General features: G+C 42.2%; 2 protein-coding genes and 1 pseudogene across 3 annotated transcripts; 2 read left to right on the forward strand and 1 right to left on the reverse strand.

The window, feature by feature from the left end:
- Positions 1 to 914: 914 nt before the first annotated feature.
- Positions 915 to 5,410, reverse strand: LOC148366619 (uncharacterized; annotated as a pseudogene).
- Positions 5,411 to 6,206: 796 nt separating this feature from the next.
- Positions 6,207 to 13,224, forward strand: LOC148366620 (uncharacterized). The gene is made up of 2 exons (XM_088333439.1): positions 6,207 to 6,566; positions 11,960 to 13,224. The coding sequence occupies exons 1-2, from the start codon at positions 6,464 to 6,466 to the stop codon at positions 13,222 to 13,224; spliced, it is 1,368 nt and encodes a 455-aa protein (XP_088189565.1). The 5' UTR covers positions 6,207 to 6,463.
- A 1,221-nt stretch (positions 13,225 to 14,445) lies between these two features.
- LOC148366621 (uncharacterized) lies at positions 14,446 to 20,464 on the forward strand. 2 transcript variants are annotated; one of them, XM_088333422.1, is made up of 2 exons: positions 14,446 to 14,490; positions 18,117 to 20,464. In XM_088333422.1, exons 1-2 carry the CDS (start codon positions 14,451 to 14,453, stop codon positions 19,577 to 19,579), a joined length of 1,503 nt encoding a protein of 500 aa, XP_088189548.1. In that variant the 5' UTR covers positions 14,446 to 14,450; the 3' UTR covers positions 19,580 to 20,464. The 2 variants fall into 2 exon arrangements, with proteins under 2 accessions (XP_088189548.1, XP_088189547.1); XM_088333421.1 differs by lacking the exon at positions 14,446 to 14,490 and adding an exon at positions 14,997 to 15,401.
- The last annotated feature ends 823 nt before the right edge of the window (positions 20,465 to 21,287 follow it).

The raw sequence follows: 21,287 nt of genomic DNA on the forward strand, positions 1-21,287 counted from the left end.
TTTTTAAATTATTGTCCGGTATTGTTGGGAAAAGACATGAAATTACGTCAGATTACATCGAATCAATGATTATGTCAATTCCCTTTATTGATAGAAATCAAAACCAAAAAAAGTTTGTTTTTCGTCTTCAGTTTTCCCAAGAAGATTGAACCAATGACCTTCACGAACCACTTCATCACATACAACATTTCTTAACATGATGTTGACAATTTAGAGTTCTTCCGTTCATTTCAGGTACAAGGTAACAAGTCTTATCAAGAGGCAACAACGTTATGAAAACATTGAGACAAGCACAAGAAATGCTCAATTTTGGACATTTTATACAAATGATACATTTCAAAAAGAAAATGACTCAGTTCAAAATCCACATGAAAAGTCTTAATGCTTTATGGGTTAAATAAGAGTATATAAAGTAGGATCCTTTAATCAGCATCAGATCTAAAATAAATCTTTGAAACAATCATCTTGATTTTGGCAACTCCAAAGAATGTAAAAGCAAGAAGCTAAAAGCCAGAGCCGGACAAAATCACTTCATTTGAGGGAATGAGCCCAAAGCAAACCCAAATTTTCACATTTAATTTGAGAGGACTCTCTAGTGAGAGGAAGGACTTCTCTCTCACTAACTTTTTTTAATGGTCCACAATGATGGAGGCGCACCAAAAGTGGATATTTTCTTTTTTGTTTTAAGTCAGTGACAGAAAAGCCCAGCCATGTTTTATGACTGACATTTTAGACCCGACCAGAATTTCGGTTCAGGCTCAGACTTAAGAAATAACCTCTGCCTCAAGTGCACTTGTGGCTCTGAGCCTTCACCTGACTTGAGAATCTTTGACCGCAAACTGAACAACAAAGAGGATATTTACCGGTGTGGGTACTCATATGTTTCCTTAAACTCTGCTTATGGTTGAATTTTTTACCGCAAACGGAGCAGGCAAAAGGTTTCTCATCAGTATGGATTAGTGTGTGTGATTTTAAGTGCGCCCTCTGGGAGAAACGTTCACCGCAAACTGTACAGTGAAAAGGTTTCTCACCAGTGTGGCTTCTTGTGTGGATTTTTAAGGTACCGCTCTCAGTGAATCTTTTGCCGCAAACTGAGCAGGCAAACGGCTTCTCACCAGTGTGGGTTAATGTGTGTAATTTCCAGTTTCCTTTTTGGGTGAAGGTTTTACCACAATCTGAACATGCAAACGGCTTCTCGCCAGTGTGGGTTCTTGAGTGTCTTTTTAGGTGTCCATTCTCAGTGAATCTTTTACCGCAAATCGAGCAAGAAAACGGCTTCTCACCAGTATGGATTTGTGTGTGTGATTTCAAATTTTCTTTTTGGGTGAAAGTTTTACCACAAACTGAGCAGGCATACGGCTTCTCACCAGTGTGGCTTCTTGTGTGGCGTTTTAGGTGTCCACTCGTACTAAATGTTTTACTGCAAATTGAGCAAGCAAACGGCTTCTCACCAGTGTGAGTTAGTGTGTGTAATTTTAATTGCTCCATCCAGGGGAAACCTCCACCACAAACTGAACATTTAAACGGTTTCTCACCAGTGTGTGTTCTTGTGTGGATTTTAAAGCTTAATTTATGAGTAAATTTTCGACCACAAACCGAGCAGGCAAAAGGCTTCTCGCCAGTGTGGATTCTTAGGTGAATACTTAAGCTTGATTTAACAGTGAATTTTAGACCACAAATTGAGCAGGCAAATGGCTTCTCACCGGTATGGATGACTGTGTGTGATTTTAAGTGCCCCATCTGGGAGAAACGTTCACCACAAACTGTACAGTTAAAAGGTTTCTCACCAGTGTGGGTTCTTGTGTGGATTTTTAAGCTTGATTTGTGAGTGAATTTTAGACCACAAACTGAGCAGGCAAAAGGTTTCTCGCCAGTGTGGGTTCTTGAGTGTATTTTTAATTTTCCACTCTCTGTGAATCTTTTATTGCAAACTGAGCAGGCAAATGGCTTCTCACCAGTGTGGGTTCTTGAGTGTAATTTCAAGGTTCCTTTTTGGGTAAAGGTTTTACCACAAACTGAGCAGGCAAACGGCTTCCCACCAGTGTGGGTTATTGTGTGTACTTTCAAGGCTCCTTTTCGCGTGAAGGTTTTACCACAAATTGAGCAGGCAAAAGGCTTCTCAACAGTGTGAGCTAACATTTGTCTCTTCGACTGTTTGTGGCTTCCAGTGTTTGCAGAGTCGTCGTCTTCCGTTTTCACGAGTTGACAGGAACTGAAGCTTAGAGGCTCCTGCCAATCCTTCTCTTCGTGTTGACCTTGATCTGCAATGGATGAAAGGACCCCGGCCCCGAGCGACACTTCCAAATCCTCCTCTTCTTTAACAAGAGCAGGATCCACGTTCTCTGTTTCCTGCTTAATGTGATCAGGCTTAAAATCTTCCTCATCCTGCTTAAAATTTTCCTTGTCCTCAATTTTAACACGATGCAATGCTGGTTCGTGCTGCGCAGTAGAAAGATCATTTACACTGATATCTGCAAGACACAAATCACAATTATTTGTAACTGAAAGGACTTTGGCCGGGTTGGGGCGACTCCAACTATTTGCTTAACTGATAAGAATTTGGACTGCAACTATTTCTGGGAAATTGCGTAATTTCGGAAAATCCAGCCCCGGCTAGAGAAAAACAACACGTCATCGCTGAGCTAACACAGTATAAATGTCACGGTCGCCCGTACAACTCTGGAGAACACGACTGAATGTTTGGATGAAATAAAAAAAACGTGTCCCCTCTCATTTCAACTCCCCCTGCTCTGTTGTGTATGTTTTGGGGCGGGGCCGATATACATCCTGCTCCGAAAACAGCTGCGTGGTCACTAAAGACGGCAGTAGGTTTGATATTCATGAAAGTGACATTTTTTTTTACTTGCCAACTGTTCAGTCGAATGCAGTTGACCAATGTTAACAATGTCAAGACATTCAAACCTGGCATGAGATATTGGGTCACTGTAATTATGAAGATGTGCAGAAGTTACAAGGTGTAGTGAAAGGTACGGAAATGACAAGATGTACAGTCAAGCCGGATCATTTTTTTAAGTATGTAGACACAAGGAAAATTCACTCAGACAAGAAATAGAGAACCGGACACAAAAGCTAAGAAACCCTTACATCCGATTCATACTGATCGAGCTGGTCCAATGAAAACTAAGCTTAAAAGGTCACAAATATGTCTTTTACAGACGATGACTCGGGTACTGTGTTTGTGTATTTTCTCAAAACAAAAGGTGACGTTGTACAAGCTACAGAAAGATCCTTAGCAGATATTGCACAACATGGAGAAGTAAAGTGTATTCGCTCAGATAATGGCTCTGAATTGACAAGCAGAGATTTCCAGGCTCTACTAAGCAAGAATAGCATAAGACATGAGACGTCTGCACCCTATTCACCCCATCAAAACGGGACAGCGGAGAGAGGTTTGCCAACTCTCTACAGCATGGCTGGATGTTTACTGTTAGACAGTCAATTACCAAATGAGCGATGGAGCTATGCTGTACAAACAGCAGCCTATGTGAGGAACAGGTGCTACAGCAGACGCACAAAGAAAACACCATATGAGCCGTTTACAGGAAAATGCCCAAGATATCCAAACTTCACAAATTTGAATTAATCTGTTTTACTTATAAGCAAGAAAAAGGAAAATTAGATTCTAGGTGTGATCAAGGTATTTTCATGGGCTATGATAAAAACAGCCCAGCTTATCTGGTGTACTACCCAGATACAGCAAGAGTCCAAAAACACTGATGAGTGAAATTCACGACCAAAACTGCCAACGAAAAGGGAACACAGAAATCTGAAGTGTGCATGAATTATGGCAAGAGAGATAGAACAATATATTTATGACAGTAAAATAAATGATATTGATGACAAAAAGTATTCGATGTATGTATTAAATGTAACAGACAGATGGAGCACAGGAGGATATTGTGCTAGTCTAAGTGAGGAAAGTTCTCTAATATCATGGAAGACAAAAAAAGCAACAGTTGCACTGTCTACATGTGAGGCAGAATACATGTCTTTAGCATCAGCTGTACAGGAATGCATGTACCTAAAACAACTGCTGAAAGGAATGGACAATTATCAATATGCACAGACAAAAGTGACAATCAGGGTACTATTCCACTACCCGGTCAACAGGCAAAGGGTGCAAGCACATTGACATGAAATACCACTTCATGAGAAAAGTGTAAACAATGGAAAAATAACTTTGCAATACTGTCCTACTGATCAAATGACAAAGCCGGCTACGAAGTTAAAATTGAAAACGATTGCTCAGGGTTTGTTTGAAACATAAATGTGTACAAGATTTTGGTTTGCATGTGTGAAGGAAAAACGTAATTGTCAATGTTGATTGCGTTCCAAAAGTAATCCACAGTTCTAAGAGCGAGTAGGGGTGTTAAGATTTGTCAATTGTAAAGCGCTCTTGCTCGTGAAATTGGGGTAAGACGTTTTACATTGAGTGACGACATGAGGCACGCATCATATTTCATCTCATCTCATTAGCTGTACCGCTTATCCTTATTAGGGTTGCGGGGGCATCATATTTCGTTTTGCTAAAAATTGTTGATAGATAGAAAACATAACACGGGAGCTGCTGGAGAGGCTGCCATTAGCGACGGCGCCGGAAGTTAATGACTGCCATGTTGGATTGGATGGTGCCATGTTCTTGTTTGCTTGCTGTTAATAATTATTCTTAAAGGCTGAACCACAATGTCCTGCTTATCTTCTCATGCATGACGAAACTCCACACTGTCTTATCTTTAACACACAAGGAATACAACTCAACAGTGTTGGGTAGGGTTAATTTAACTTGATTACTTTCAATGACTTTTGGATGATTCCAATACCAAATATGCTAATAAAAGACAAAAGAAACTAAATATAAATAAAATGACTCAATTTTGTGCAGGCTTGGGAGTAACGGAATACATGGAACGGCAAAAATGATGTTGGCAAGCTGTGTGGATTTATTTTCATTTTGTTTCTGTCACATTTGATGTTCAATTTGCCGGAGATCAAAGAGATCAAAGCCAGGAGAGAAAGCTTACCACGTGTTGTGAATCATCATTTTATTCCTATTTAGTTTATTTTGTCTTTTATTAGCATATTTGGTGTTGGAGTCATCCAGAAGTCATTGAAGGTAATCCAGTTAAAGTAACCCTACCCAACCCTGCAACTCAAGCATCACGACAATCACTTTCAGCAGATGTTATGTATGGAAAAACACTTGTGCTTTTTTAAAAATAATTATTGAGGCCCCAAACTCAAATAATATCTTAAAAGACAAATGTGAGATGTCAAGGAGAAACTACAATGACCAACCTCCCCGGAGCTCCGGCCGTCGATGTTCTAGCTCGGTCTCTTCTTGTGCTCCCTGAAGCTCCTCTTGGAAATGTCCTTTCCCAATTGAGCACATTTTATTTACGTTTGAAGCTCAAACTGGATTTTTATCAAGCTAAATCAAGATTTCCCGAAGGGCCGGAGCAGAACGCCACGTTGTCAGCGCGACTCGAGTGGACAAAGAAAGTGTTGCTCGGCAGTAAAAAGGCACTAAAAAGGCAAAGTACTGACCCTAAAGTTAGCCTGCTTTCAATCTCAAGTAGTTTTAGGTTTAATCTAGGATATTTGGCAATTTTATGATCTAATTTAATGGTAGGCGCGTCGGCCATTATCGACGTCTCTTTTTTTCTTTTCTTCTTCTTAAGGTTTAAAGGCGGTTGGCATCCATCGCTTTTGGTGCATTACCGCCCCCTATCACTAAATACCTGTCACCTCTTACATCCCCCAAATCCCCCCGAAAACGGAAAAGTATTCTCTTTTAATTTCTTCTCTTTTGTTACAATGTATGTGTTTCACCCGGAGCGGTTATAGGGGGGCAACAACTAGCAATGAGCACACTCAAGTTTCCGGTAAAACTGAGAAACATACATCTGTGTGCAAGTCTTCATTTAAACGTAATTTCTAACATAAAACATCATCTGCTGGAAGTGGGGTGATTGAGTTTTCAATTAAAAGTTTGCTGAGTTCAGACTTAGGGTCTCAAAGGAGGATACTTTTCCGTTTTTTGAGAAGCACGGGGCTTTTTGACAGTTAAGGAATGGAAGACGTGACGGGTATTTGGTGACAGGGGGCGGTAATGCTTAAAGCGATGGATGTCAACCGCCGTTAAACCTGAAGAAGAAGAAGAAGAAGAAGGAAAAAAGAGACGTCAATAATGGCCGACGCGCCTAACACCAAGTCAGAACATAAAAACTGCCAAATTTCCTATACTAAACCTACAACTACTTAATCTTGAAAGCAGGCTAACTTTAAGTTCAGTACTTTGCCTTTTTATTGACGACTGACACTTTCTTTGTCCTCTCGAATCAAGCTGACAAGGTGGCGTTCTGCTCCGGTGTTATGCCGCGGCTCTACGGGAAATCTTTATTTATCTAGGTAAAAATCATCTTTAGCTTCAAACGCAAATAAAATGTGCTCAATTGGGAAAGGAAATTTCCAAAAGGAGCTTCAGGGAGCGCAAGAAGAGACCACCGAGCGAGAACCGGTCGTTGTTTCCAAGCAGCTCCGAGGAGGTTGGTCATTATAGTTTCTCTTTGAATTCTAACATTTTGTCTTTTAAGATATGATTTGAGTTTGGATAGGGGCTTAGTTTATCCATCAGTAATTATTTTCAAATAAGAACAAGTGTATTTTTATACACGACAACCGCTGAAAGTGTATGTAGTGTAAAGGTAAATGGTCTGCATTTCTATTGCGCTTTTCCAGTCAATAAAGACCTCCCAAAGCGCTTTACAATGTGCTTCACACTTTTCCCTTTTACATACTTACTAACCGAAAGCATCAACCATGCAAGGCAACGTACCTGTTATCGGGGGCATTAGGGATTCCCAAGGACACTTCGATATATAACATGTAGGAGCCTGGAGTCGAACCGGCGACATTTTAATCCCTAAATGAGCGCTTCACCTCCTGAGCCGCCCCTAATAGTTGCGACATCATATTCCTGCTCACTTTGTTTTCGAATTAGAATTTTAGAATTAACTTTTGTTGTCATTCTTTGTAACCATGCACACAGAAGGAAATGTCGATACAACAGACCCGTACAGTTAAACTGTAGCGAGCCGATGCAGCCGCAGCCAAACAGGGCCCTGCCATTTTTAGACCCAACTTCTGTGTTGGGAGTCATTAGGTTACCAAACCCCCAATTCCAACCCCTAATGCTGAATGCCTGAGGCAATGAGTATCAATGTTGTAAGACTCGGCCGAGGCTTGAACCAGCGATCTTCCAGTCTCGGAGCGGGCGCCCTACCATCTAGGCTACCGAGCTAGTGATGCTTGAGTTGTATTCCGTGTGTGCCCATTTAACACAACCATGTGGAAATGTCTGATTCCAGACTTAAAGACGCGATTATAATCTGTCTTCATGAGTGATCTCTATCTCCTAGTTTTGTTGTCCTTGGGGAAAGAAGGTCGAGCCTGGATGTTGCATCATGCATGTGTTCTGAGGAGAATTGTCCCCAGACAGGAGTCTCTATATCAAATGCATGGGGGACACAACTCCCATTTCCCCCCTAAAGTCTTTATACAGCATTGATGCACGTTAAACATGAACAAAAGCAATTCCAGCACCCGCTTTCAACAGGCTTCTTTGATGCAGATTTAGGAGACGATTGCCATCATACTAACAATTTGTTTTTCAATGATCTTCAAATTAAAACACCAAGTTTACAACGTTGACAGATTTCAGATTCAGATATACTTTATTGTCATTCGTGTACACGTGTATACAGAACAAAATGTTGATACATCTAACCCGCACGGTTTCCTTGAGCGTCAGCCGGGATAGATAAGTTTAACCATGTCTCCGTCAGAATTATAGCGCAGCAGTTCGTCATCTTGCGGTTCGATGTTAGTTCCAGTTGTGAATGGTCCAGTTTATTGTCCAGAGAGCGAACGTTGGAGAGGAAAATGGATGGGAGAGGCGTTTTGAAGGGTTTAGCCTTTAGCCTAGCTGTTAGCCGAGCCCGCTTCCTCCTCCGGTAACACCGCCCTCTTGCCACTCTGCCTCGCTGCTTTGTAGGCCGCTGGGTCTTGTTGACGTAGCAGTCCGTGGCTAAATAAACACTCCAGAGTGGTCGTAGCACCGAGCGCTTGATTTCTGGATGATCGCATATCCAGCAAAAAAACTGTGATTGTATATTAATCTGCGGTTTGAGTTGACTTTGTTCGCCGTCAAAACTGAATCAAAGACTGGGTTTTATGACCGAAGTGTAAAAAACTGTAGCGAGCCGAACAGGGCACCGCCATCTTGGTTTCATTATCTTCCTAATGCTGATTTTTGTTTTTGTTTTCCTTGCCCTCGTGTAGGTTTCAGATCAAGTCATTCAAGTCAAGTCATTTTTATTTGTATAGCCCTTAATCACAATTAGTCTCTAAGGGCTTCACAAGTTATTACATATAAGAAGATTAGGTTACTCGTATGCTATAGAGTAGAAGTGAGTTTTAAGCCTAGATTTAAACATTTCCACCGAGGTTGCAGATCGGATATCAGGGGGAAGAGCATTCCACAACACCGGTGCCCGGATGGAGAACGCTCTCGAACCAGCGGAACACTTCTTGGCTCTTGGGATCACCAGGAGACCGGCGCTCTCGGAACGAAGGCTTCGGGCCGGGACATAAGGGCAGATCAGATCTGAAAGATACGAGGGGGAAAGTCCATGTATGATTTTGTATAGTAGTAGGAGAACCTTAAAATCGCATCTTAGGCTAACAGGGAGCCAATGCAGGTTAGCCAAAATTGGGGTGATGTGATCATACTTTTTTGTCCTTGTTAAAAGCCTCGCTGCAGCATTTTGTACCAGCTGAAGACTCTTGAGTCTGGTCATCGGAAGACCGGAAAGTAGTGCATTACAGTAGTCGAGACGGGAGGTAACAAACGCATGAATTATGATTTCCGCATCCGACTGAGAAAGTATAGGACGAATTTTAGCAATGTTACGGAGATGGAAGAAAGCGGTTCTAGTAATTTTCTTCACATGTGTTTGAAAGGACAGATCAGGGTCGAAAATGACACCTAAATTTTTAAGTGAGTTACTCTGTGTGATGTGGCAATTGTCCAAGTTCACTGCGGTTTTAGAGAATAAGTCACGGGACTTAGAAGGACCAATTACTAACATTTCAGTCTTTTCAGGGTTAAGACGCAGGAAATTGAGTGACATCCACTCTTTTATCTCAGTGAGGCAGGCCTCCAAAGTTCCACAGTTTAGTGTGGTAGATTCCTCCATCGGGAAATAGAGTTGAGTGTCATCTGCGTAACAATGGAAACTGATGTTATACTTGCGAATAATATCACCTAGTGGAAGCATATAAATGCTGAAGAGAAGGGGGCCAAGCACTGAACCCTGCGGAACACCACAAGTTACACTAAATGGCTCAGATGTCAATTCGCCATATTTAACGCAGTGTGTCCTATCTGAGAGGTAAGATCTGAACCATAATAGGACGTTTCCTGAGAGACCGATCCATTTTTCCAACCGTTCTAGCAAGATAATATGGTCCACTGTGTCAAATGCAGCACTAATGTCCAGCAGCAGCAAAAGTGATGATGCGCCCGAGTCCATTGCCCGTAGGAGATCATTGGTTACCTTTATCAGAGCTGTCTCAGTAGAGTGGTTAGCCCTGAATCCTGATTGCATCGATTCAAAGAGATTGTTATCGGACATGAAATCATTCAGCTGCTGTGCCACTACTTTTTCAAGTATTTTAGAAAGAAACGGTAGGTTTGACACAGGTCTATAATTACATAAGTTTTCTGGATCTAGGTTGGGTCGTTTCAGTGTGGGTTTAATGACAGCGGACTTAAAAGCAGCTGGAACTACACCAGAGGCGAGTGATATGTTTAAAATATTTAGAACTGAAGGTGCAAGAACGCCAAAGAGACCTTTAATAAGTGAACCTGGAAGTGGGTCGAACTGGCAAGTCGTCGGTTTGGCAGTATTCACCATCTGTTTAAGATTTTCGAGTGACAGTTCACTAAAACGGGACCAAGTCCCTGGACAGCCACCATGTCGTGCATCTAGGGATTTGAGTGCTTTAGTATGTGTTGAATTAATATTGTCTTTAGCAATTTCTTCCTGTATGCTCTGGATCTTCTTAGTAAAGAAGACCATTATGTCGTGAGCAGAATGGGTGGAGCTATCTGGGATAGTCTGTTGCCTTGTAAGTGATGCTACAGTGTCAAAAAGGGCCTTGGGATTGTTCTTTTGTGACGCAATCACTTTCGAAAGGTAGGCTGATTTTGCAGAGGCCAGGGCCGCTTTATACTTCAACAAACTATCACACCAGATTTGATGGAAAACTTCAAGCTTGGTAGCGCGCCATTTTCTTTCAGATTTCCTGCATTCTCGTTTAAGGGATCTAGTTTCATCATTAAACCAAGGTGTGCGTCTTTTAGGTCGTAATTTATGCCGGATGGGCGCAACTAAATCCAGGGCATTGGCCAGGGTAGCGTTAAATTCATTTAGGAGTGGTTCTATGGAGCCTATGTAGGAAGGAAAGGACGCAACTGCTCCTGGAAGAATATCGGAGAGCTCAGAAACTGTGCCTGTGCTTATATTGCGTCCGGTGAATCCTTCAGTTTTTTTGGTACTACATTTAGCTAGCACCTCAAATGTAACTAAATAATGATCCGAGATAACTGTAGTACACGATAGCACCGCCATGTTTGAGGTTGAAACTCCTCGAGTCAGAACCAAGTCGAGCGTGTTTCCATCTTTATGGGTTGGCAAATCAACCAGTTGATTAAAACCAAAAGCATCAATTATAGACTGAAACGCAACAGTGAGTGAACTGAGTGGAGAGTTCATATGAATGTTAAAGTCCCCCATAATAATAATTTTGTCTGCGTAGGTTACTAGTTCAGACAGAAGTTCGGCGAATTCGTCTAAGAAAGTTGTGTATGGTCCTGGTGCGCGATAGATAGTTATTACGTCAATTGACAATAGGGGGGACCGCATCACAAGAGCCTCAAACGTTTTGTAATTATTAGAGGTACGTGGATTAAATTTAAGCGATTTTTCAGAGATTAGCGCGACACCGCCACCCTTTTTCAACGTGCGTGCTATATGGCTGCTCTCGTAATCTGGGGGAGAAGCATAATTTAGAGCTAAATACTCATCCGGGCGTAACCATGTTTCACAGAGACCAATACAGTTAAGTTTATAATCACGAATAATATTATCTACAAGTAAAGCTTTAGGAGCGAGCGATCTAACATTCAAAAGACCAAATTTTAGCTTTGAATCATTTGACTTAGCTGTAGCCTTTGTAGAGATCGTCACGAGATGCCGGTTGTGTGCGTTGGGCTTCGGTTGTCGGTTTACTCGTAGAATCGACGAAGAAATGATGGTTGGATTAGACAGATCTTCATGTCGTTGCTCCATCAACTTCACACGCTTCCCTGCACGACATCCTCGCTTCTGTTTTCTATCTTTTCGCCGTCTTCGTCTCCGATTTTTCTTCTTTTTCTTCGGTGGAGCGGGAAAGCAGGGCGAACCCGAGTCCCTTTGGAGCTCATTTGGGATGTCGTGGGTGGTATAAAAAGTGCCCGAAAAGTCGAAATTTAGACACCCACCTAGTCGGATGAGCTCCTCCCGACTGTAGGTCTTATTGGCCACGCATGTATCCAAAAAGGAAAGCAGGAGGACAGTTATAAGTAGTAGGATAACCGGGTAACAATCAGCCGCAACGTAAACACGCGCCGCCATGTTGGAAACCGGAAATCTATATTGAATGAATACGCAAGATATTAAACAATAAAAATGTCAAAGTTCTTAGCGCGTTGGAGATACAGTATAGAATGTTTACACACAAACTTGGAAGAGGATATTGTAAAGGTTTTTTGTGCAGCCCTTTTGACTTTTTGTGATAAAGGGCTATACGGATAATTTTGACCTGTGTCTTGCAGATATCGGTGAAAAATATCTTCGGACTGCGCGACAGGAACCAGAGTTGCCTCATGTTAAAATTGAGGTCAAGGAAGATTTTAAGCAGGATGAGGAAGATTTTAAGCCTGATCACGTTAAGCAGGAAACAGAGAACGTGGATCCTGTTCATGTTAAAGAAGAGGAGGATTTGGAAGTGTCGCTCGGGGCCGGTGTCCTTTCAAACATCAGAGATCAAGGTCAACATGAAGAGAACGATTGGCAGGAGCCTCTAAGCTTCAGTTCCTGTCAAAACATAACAGAAGACGACGACTCTGCAAACACTGGAAACCACAAACAGTCGAAGAGACATATGTTAGCTCAAACTGTTGAGAAGCCTTTTGGCTGCTCGGTTTGTGGTCTTAAATTCACTGAAAAATTGACCTTTAAAATCCACACAAGAACCCACACTGGCGAGAAGCCGTTCGCCTGCTCAGTTTGTGGTAAAACCTTCGCCCAAACAAAATACTTGAAATTACACACAAGAACCCACACTGGTGAGAAGCCGTTTGCTTGCTCAATTTGCGGTAAAAGACTCACTACGAATGGACACCTAAAAAGACACTTGAGAACCCATACTGGCGAGAAGCCGTTTGTCTGCTCAGTTTGCGGTAAAAGATTCACCGAAAGTGGGAACTTCAAAATACACTTGAGAACCCACACTGGCGAGAAGTCTTTTGCCTGCTCGGTTTGTGGTTCAAAATTTACTCATAAATCAAACTTAAAAATTCACGCAAGAAGACACACTGGTGAGAAACCTTTTAATTGTACAGTTTGTGGGAAACGTTTCTCCCAGATGGGGAACTTAAATTCACACACACTAATCCATACTGGTGAGAAGCCGTTTGCCTGCTCAGTTTGCGGGAAAAGATTCATTACGAGTGGACACCTAAAAAGCCACTCAAGAACCCACACTGGCGCGAAGCCTTTTGCCTGCTCGGTTTGTGGTCTAACATTTACTCATAAATCCGACTTAAAAATACACTCAAGAAGCCACACTGGCGAGAAGCCATTTGCCTGCTCAATTTGTGGTGTAAAATTCACTGTAAAATCAAGCTTAAGAAGCCACTCAAGGACCCACACTGGTGAGAAGCTGTTTGCCTGCTCAGTTTGCGGTAAAAAATTTAGCCATAATCCGAGTTTAAGAAAACGTACAAGAACCCACACCTGTAAATATCCTTTTTGTTGTTCTGTTTGCGGTCAAAGATTCTCAAGTCAGGTGAAGGCTCAGGGTCACAAGTGCGCTTGAGGCAGAGGTTATCTCTTAAGTCTGAGCCTGAATCGAAATTCTGGTCGGGCCTAAAATGTCAAGTCATGTTTATTTGTATAGCCCTTCATCACAACATGTCTCAAGGGCTGTACAGACTGTTATTGCACCATCCCTTGAACCTACATGAGGGCAAGGAAAAACTCAAAACCTTTACATGAAGAATTTAAGAAACCTTGACTCTGGGTGATATTACATTTGCCAATGTTCTTGGATTACCACACTCTTTATGCTTTTATAATCTAGGAGATTTGATAAAAAGAAAGGTCTCAGTGAAGGACAAAGCCACTTGTTTGCTACTCCCAAACTATCAAGATCAAATGAAGAATTAAAGATCCATATGTCAATCTTAACTACTCTTATATTATTACTGTCTCTGTTTTTGATATTTTTATTGACATTCCCATATTGGAATTATTTATATTCCAAATTCCATAATCCAACTGCTGGCATGAGATAATGCCTAAAACGCCATCAGGGTTGCCAAACTCATTTTCATATGGTGGCCACATTGTAGAAAAAAAAATCATTCATATGATTATTTTGCATCACATATACAGCAAGCGTATTCTCATTGTGAGTTACTGACTGGACTGTTTTAAGAATATTGTTCCGTCGTTCGAATGATGATGATTATACTTAAAAGTGAATGTGTTCAAGCAGCTTCATACATTTTAGATTGGATTCATAAAAATGTCATCAATTCAATTATTGAACTGAGTGATTTTTTTTAATTTTTAAAATGTATCATTTGTATACATTGTCCAGGTGTAACAGAGTTGAAATTTGATTGTTTTGAATGTTTTTTTGAATTCTCACAAAATCTGTGTTTTTGTTGTATTACTGTTAATATTCCGGTACCTCATTTAGTTGTTAAGTCATGGGCGTCTGCGACTGTCTTTTTCGTTTGGCTTTTTATGGGCTTCAGCGCTTGCCGTAGCTTCAGTAAATTTGCATGCGCCCAATATCAGTTGGATAAAAAATGCATATTTTGCTAGATATATGAGTTGCTTTTGCATTTTTGTATACAAAGATATATAAGTTGTACTAAATGATGTTTATTAAAAAAAACACTAAATAAGAAGTAAAGCAATAAATGAAACAATGATGCAACGTGTTTGATGCAAACACGCCACAAGGTGCGGCCTGTTGAGTGATGACCCGTTTTTCGTATCTTTAGTGTTTTAGATAATTGCAGTCGTGAACAGATGCCCCTGACTTTTGTATTGTCTTGTTTACTGAATGCAGGTACGTGGGAAAGTTATGTTCATTTTTATTATGGAAGTTTCGTTATTAATGTGCTCGCATGTTGTCTGCTTGCCGTAGCGTCGGTGAATTTGCATGCACTGAAGATAATTGCAGTTGTGAACAAATGCCCCTGACTTTTGTATTGTTTTGTTTACTGAATGCAAGCAATAAACCGAGAGACTCTGAAACCTTGTGTCGTGCATGAAAGAGGGTTGCTACACAAGATTGAGCATTTCTTGTGCTTGTTTCAATCCGACCATCTCGGTCTGTCCCTCACCCCCTCATACACCTCTCTCCGGAGAAAACAAAGCCTGCAACAAGGATAGTACAAACATCTGTGTTTTTGTATCTTCTTTGTTTTCTTCTATCCTCTCTGTAAAATGTGAAACGTCCGATTTTGTTGTCACAATAAGTTCAACCCATTTTGTAACAATGACAATAAAGGTATATTTTATTCTATTATTCTATGATGGGGGCGGTAATGCACCAACTGGATGGATGTCGGCCGCCGTTAAACGAAGAAGAAGAAGAAAAAAACGAGACGTGATATTAGCCGACGCGCCTACCCCCAAATTAGATCATAAAAACTGCCAAATATCCTATATTAGACCTAAAACGTCTTAAGCTTAAAAGCAGGCTAACTTTAAGTTCAGTACTTTGCCTTTTTACTGCCTTTTACTGCCGAGTGACACTCTCTTTGTCCACTCGAGTCGAGCTGACCACGTGGCGTTCTGCTCTGGCCCTTCGGGAAATCTTGATTTAGCTTGGTAAAAATCAAGCTTGAGCTTCGAATGCAAATAAAATGTGCTCAATTGGGAAAGGAAACTTCCAAGAGGAGCTTCAGGGAGCGCAAGAAGAGACCGAGCTAGAACATCGACGGCCAGACGTTGTTTCCAAGCAGCTCCGAGGAGGTTGGTCATTGTAGTTTCTCCTTGACTTCTCACATTCGTCTTTAAATATATTATCTTAGCTTGGTTAGGGCCAAATAAGCATAAGCGTAGTTTTATACATGACAACTGCTGAAAGTGATTGTAGTGATGCTTGAGTTGTATTCCGTGTGTGCAGATTTTATAAAACCATGTGGAAATGTCTGATTGCAGGCTTAAAGACACGATTATAATCTGTCTTCATGAGTGATCTCTATCTCCTAGTTTTGTTGTCCTTGGGGAAAGAAGGACGAGCCTGGATGTTGCAACATGCATGTGTTCTGAGGAGAAGTGTCACCAGACAGGAGTCTCATGGGGGACACAACTCCGATTTCCCCCCTAAAGTCTTTAAACAGCATTGATGCACGTTAAACATAAACAATAGCACATCCCGCACCCACATTCAAGAGGCTTCTTTGATACAAATTTAGGAAACAATTGCAATCATACTAACAATTTGTTTTTCAATGATCTTCAAATTAAAACACCAAGTTCACAACGTTGACAGATTTGTAAGCAAACATAATTTTTGGTTGAAGGTGCAAAACTTTCTATCGTGATCTATTTTATAGTGTTTATATATGACTATTAAATATTTTGTTTTTCATCATTGCCAGAAGATCACCTAGAGCAGGGCTAGGCAAACTTTTTGAGTCATGGGCCCCATTGGATTAAAAATGGTACAGAGGCCAGATTGAGAGGTGAAAAAATGATTGATTTTGTACAGTATATATGTGTATATATATATATATATATATATATATATGTGGTCCCTTTACAATACAAGGGGATATCCATGTTTTCTCTACATGTTTGCAACCTGTTATATTTGATAGAATGCATTAAAATACTCAAAATGTATTAGGGCTGTCTGATTATTTTTTTTAGGTGAAATTCAATGACTTTCTTGGTAAATAGAATAAATATGATATACATATTCCATATGTGCACTTGGCACCAGGACACCCTAGGCCGTAGTTCGATGATCAACTTTGTCGTCGTTTCGTCGGACCTGCGGCCGCATGTTCTGGACACTCGGGTGAAGAGAGGGTCGGAGCTGTCAACTGATCACCACCTGGTGGTGAGTTGGCTTCGATGGTGGGGGAAGATGCCGGCCCGACCCGGCATACCCAAGCGTGTTGTGAGGGTCTGTTGGGAACGGCTGGCAGAATCTCCCGTCAGAAGAAGTTTCAATTCACACCTCCGGCAAAACTTTTCCCATGTTCCGAGGGAGGCGGGGGACATGGAGTCCGAGTGGACCATGTTCCGCGCCTCCATTGTCGAAGCGGCTGATTGGAGCTGTGGACGTAAGGTAGTCGGCGCCTGCCGCGGCGGCAACCCTCAGACCCGTTGGTGGTCACCGGCGGTGAGGGATGCCGTCAAGCTGAAGAAGGAGTTTTATCGGGCCCTCCTGGCCTGTGAGACTCTAGAAGAAGCTGGCAGGTATCGGCTGGCCAAGCGGAATGCGGCTTCGGCGGTTGCCGAGGCAAAAACTCAGGCACGGGAGGAGTTTGGCGAGGCCATGGAAGCCGACTTCCGAACGGCTTCGAGGAAATTCTGGTCCACCATCCGGCGTCTTAGGGGGGGAAGCGGTGTGCCATCGACACTGTGTATAGTGCCGATGGAGCGCTGCTGACCTCGACCCGGGACGTTGTGAAACGGTGGGCGGAGTACTTCGAAGACCTCCTCGATCCCACCGACACGTCTTCCTCTGGGGAAGCAGAGCCTGAGGACTCTGGGTCGGGCATTGTATCACTGGGGTTGAAGTCACCGAGGTGGTCAAAAAACTCCTCGGTGGCAGGGCCCTGGGGGTTGATGAGATCCGCCCGGAGTTCATTATGGCTCTGGATGTTGTGGGCGTGTCATGGTTGACACGCCTTTGCAACATCGCATGGACATCGGGGACAGTGCCTCTGGACTGTCAGACTGGGGTTGTGGTTCCCGTCTTTAAGAAGGGGGGCCGGAGAGTGTGTTCCAACTACAGGGGAATCACACTTCTCAGCCTCCCTGGTAAGGTCTATTCAGGGGTACTGAAGAAGAGGGTCAGCCAGGAGGTCGGAGCTCAGATTCAGGAGGAACAGTGTGGTTTTGTGAAATGAAATGAAATGATCTGCATTTATATAGGTCCATATTTAGGTATATATTTGTCCTGGCCGTGGAACACTGGACCAGCTCTATACACTCTGCAGGGTCTTTGAGGGTGCATGGGAGTTTGCCTGTCCGGTCTTCATGTGTTTTGTGGACTTGGAGAAGGCATTCGACCGTGTTCCTCGGGAGGCCCTGTGGGGGGTGCTTCGGGAGTATGGGGTACCGCACAGTCTTATCCGGGCTGTGCGGTCCCTGTATGCCCGGTGCCAGAGTCTGGTCCGCATTGCCGGCAGTAAGTCGGATTCGTTCCCGGTGAGGGTTGGGCTCCGCCAGGGCTGCCCTTTGTCACCGATTCTGTTCATAACTTTTATGGACAGAATTTCTAGGCGCAGCCTTGGCGGGGATGGATTCCGGTTTTGGGGCCTCAGCATTGCGTCACTGCTTTTTGCAGATGTGGCCCAGTCTCAATTATCTTCCTAATGCTGATTTTTGTTTCTTTTCCTTGCCCCCGTGTAGGTTTCTGATCAAGGGATATTGTAAAGGTGTTTTGTGCTGCCCTTTGAGTTTTTGTGATGAAGGGCTATACAAATAATTGTGACTTGTGTCTTGCAGATATCAGTGAAAAATATCTTCCTACTGCGCAGCAGGAACCAGCGTTGCCTCGTGTTAAAATTGAGGTCAAGGATGATTTTAAGCAGGATGAAGAAGATTTTAAGCCTGATCACGTTAAGCAGGAATTAGAGAACGTGGATCCTGTTCATGTTAAAGAAGAGGAGGATTTGGAAGTGTCGCTCGGGGCCGGCGTCCTTTCAAACATCGCAGATCAAGGTCAACACGAAGAGAAGGATTGGCAGGAGCCTCTAAGCTTCAGTTCCTGCCAACACGTGAAAAAGGAAGACGACGACTCTGCAAACACTGGAAACCACAAACAGTTGAAGAGACATATGTTAGCTCAAACTGTTGAGAAGCCTTTTGGCTGCTCGGTTTGTGGTCTGCAATTCACTGAAATATCGAACTTTAAAATCCACACAAGAACCCACACTGGCAAGGAGCCGTTTGCCTGCTCAGTTTGTGGTAAAACATTCACCCAAAAAAAACACTTGAAATTACACACAAGAACCCACACTGGTGAGAAGCCGTTTGCTTGCTCGATTTGCAGTAAAAGATTTACTACGAGTGGACACCAAAAAAGACACTTGAGAACCCACACTGGCGAGAAGCCGTTTGTCTGCTCAGTTTGCGGTAAAAGATTCACCGAAAGTGGGAACTTCAAAATACACTTGAGAACCCACACTGGCGAGAAGTCTTTTGCCTGCTCGGTTTGTGGTTCAAAATTTACTCATAAATCAAACTTAAAAATTCACTCAAGAAGACACACTGGTGAGAAACCTTTTAACTGTACAGTTTGTGGTAAACGTTTCTCCCAGATGGGGAACTTAAATTCACACACACTAATCCATACCGGTGAAAAGCCGTTTGCCTGCCCAGTTTGCGGGAAAAGATTCACCGGGAGTGGGAACTTAAAAATACACTCAAGAACCCACACTGGCGCGAAGCCTTTTGCCTGCTCTGTTTGTGGTCTAACATATACTCATAAATCCAACTTAAAAATACACTCAAGAAGCCACACTGGCGAGAAGCCATTTGCCTGCTCAATTTGTGGTGTAAAATTCACTGCAAAATCAAGCTTAAGAAGTCACACAAGAACCCACACTGGTGAGAAACCTTTTAAATGTACAGTTTGTGGGAAAAGTTTTGTCCGGATCGGGAACTTAAAATCACACAAACTAATCCATACTGGTGAGAAGCCGTTTGCCTGCTCAGTTTGTGGTAAAACTTTCACCCAAAAAGGAACCTTGAAATTACACACAAGAACCCACACTGATGAGCAGCCGTTTGCCTGCTCAGTTTGCGGTAAAAATTTCAGCCATAATCGGAGTTTAAGAAAACATACAAGAACCCACACCTGTAAATATCCTTTTTGTTGTTCAGTTTGTGGTCAAAGATTCTCAAGTCAGGTGAAGGCTCAGAGTCACAAATGCGCTTGTAAAACTAGCATTGATCATTCTGCTTGAGGTAGAGGTTAGCTCTTAAGCCTGAGCCTGAACCGAAATTCTGTTCGGGCCTAAAATGTCAGGCATAACGCATGGCCGGGCTTCTCTCTTGTTGACTTACAAATATCCACTATTGGTGCGCCTCCATCATTGTGCATCATTTCAAAAAAGTTAGTGAGAGAGAAGCCCTTCCTCTCACTAACAAGTCCTCTCAAATAAAATGAACATTTGGGTTTGCTTTGGGCTCAGTCCCTCAAATGAAGTGAATTTGTCCAGCTTTGGCTTTTAGCTTCTTGCTTTTACATTTTTTGGAGTTGCCAAAATCAAGATGATCGTTTCAAAGATTTATTTTAGATCTGATGCTGATTAAAGGATCCTACATTATATACTCTTATTTAACTTGTAAAGCATTCAGACTTTTTATGTGGATTTCATTATTTTGCATCACAAATACAGCAAGCCTATTCTCATTGTGAGTTAGTGACAGGACCGTTTTTTGAATATTGTTCCTTCGTTCGAATGATGATGGTTTTACTTTCAAGTGAATGTGTTCAAGCAACTTCATACATTTTAGATTGTATTCATAAAAATGTCATCAATTCAATTGTTGAACTGAGTGATTTTAATTTGTTTTTAAAATGTACAATTTGTATAAAATGACCAAGATTGAGCATTTCTTGTGCTCGTTTCGATCCGACCATCTCTGTCTGTCCCTCACCCCCTCATACACCCGCCTCCGGAGAAAACAAAGCCTGCAACAAAGACAGTACAAACATCTGTGTTCCTTTATCTTCTTTGTTTTCCTTATCCTCACAGTAAAATGTGAAACGTCTGATTTCGTTGTCATAATAAGTTCAACCCATTTTGTAACAATGACAATAAAGGTATACAGTTGAACCTCGGTTATCGAACGCCTCTCAGTTCGGACAAATCGGTGTTCGAGCAAAAATTTCGAGGAATTCTTGCTTCGCTGTTCGTTCAAAAAATCGGAGTTCGAACGCCGGTACGCTAGGGTGCGATGCTGAGCGGCGTACGGGTGTAGCCCCTAATTATGTCTCCGAAGAAGGTCGGTGCAAGCAGGACAGGTGAAAAAAGACAAGTTGTTCGTAAAACTATTGCCTTTAAGAAAGACATAATAGCTAAATATGAAAGAGGTGTACGAATTTCCGATCTTGCTAGTGAATACAGCATGGCTGAATCTACTATCAATACGATAGTAAAGAATAAGGAGGCTGTGAAATCGAGTGATGCGGCTAAGGAAGTTAGTGCTATAAGCAAGCAACTGCCGCAAGTTTTGGAAGAGGTTGAAAAACTTTTGATGATTTTTCTCTCCCTACCGTCCACCACAAAAAAAAAGAAATCCTATTCATAATCCTTTTTTTTATTTTCACACGTTCATGCTAGCGTAATCTTCTGTACGAAAGATTACGCTAACGCAAACGTACGATTAGCCTGGGTTAGCTTCATGTTTACGTTCGATTAAAACGATTTTACATTACTTTTAATGGGGAAAAAACGATTTCGGTGATCGTACAAATCGGTTTTTGAACAGTGTTCTGGAACGGATTATGGTCGAGAACCGAGGTTCCACTGTATTCTATTCTATGATGGGGGCGATAATGCACCAACTGGATGGATGTCGACCGCCGTTAAACGAAGAAGAAGAAAAAGAAGTAGGAGAAGAAAAAATACGTCGATAATGGCCGACGCGCCTACCACCAAATTAGAT

This window comes from Urocampus carinirostris, chromosome 4 (assembly GCF_059441175.1).
Source record: "Urocampus carinirostris isolate Australia breed hairy pipefish chromosome 4, RoL_Ucar_1.0, whole genome shotgun sequence".
In the NCBI taxonomy this organism is placed as follows: Eukaryota; Metazoa; Chordata; class Actinopteri; order Syngnathiformes; family Syngnathidae; genus Urocampus; species Urocampus carinirostris.

Coding starts and splice junctions, on each gene's coding strand:
- LOC148366620 (XM_088333439.1), top strand. CDS start 6,464: ATGTGCTCAATTGGGAAAGGAAATTTCCAAAAGGAGCTTCAGGGAGCG. Junction 6,567..11,959: donor TTCCAAGCAGCTCCGAGGAG/GTTGGTCATTAT, acceptor TGTGTCTTGCAG/ATATCGGTGAAAAATATCTT.
- LOC148366621 (XM_088333421.1), top strand. CDS start 15,293: ATGTGCTCAATTGGGAAAGGAAACTTCCAAGAGGAGCTTCAGGGAGCG. Junction 15,402..18,116: donor TTCCAAGCAGCTCCGAGGAG/GTTGGTCATTGT, acceptor TGTGTCTTGCAG/ATATCAGTGAAAAATATCTT.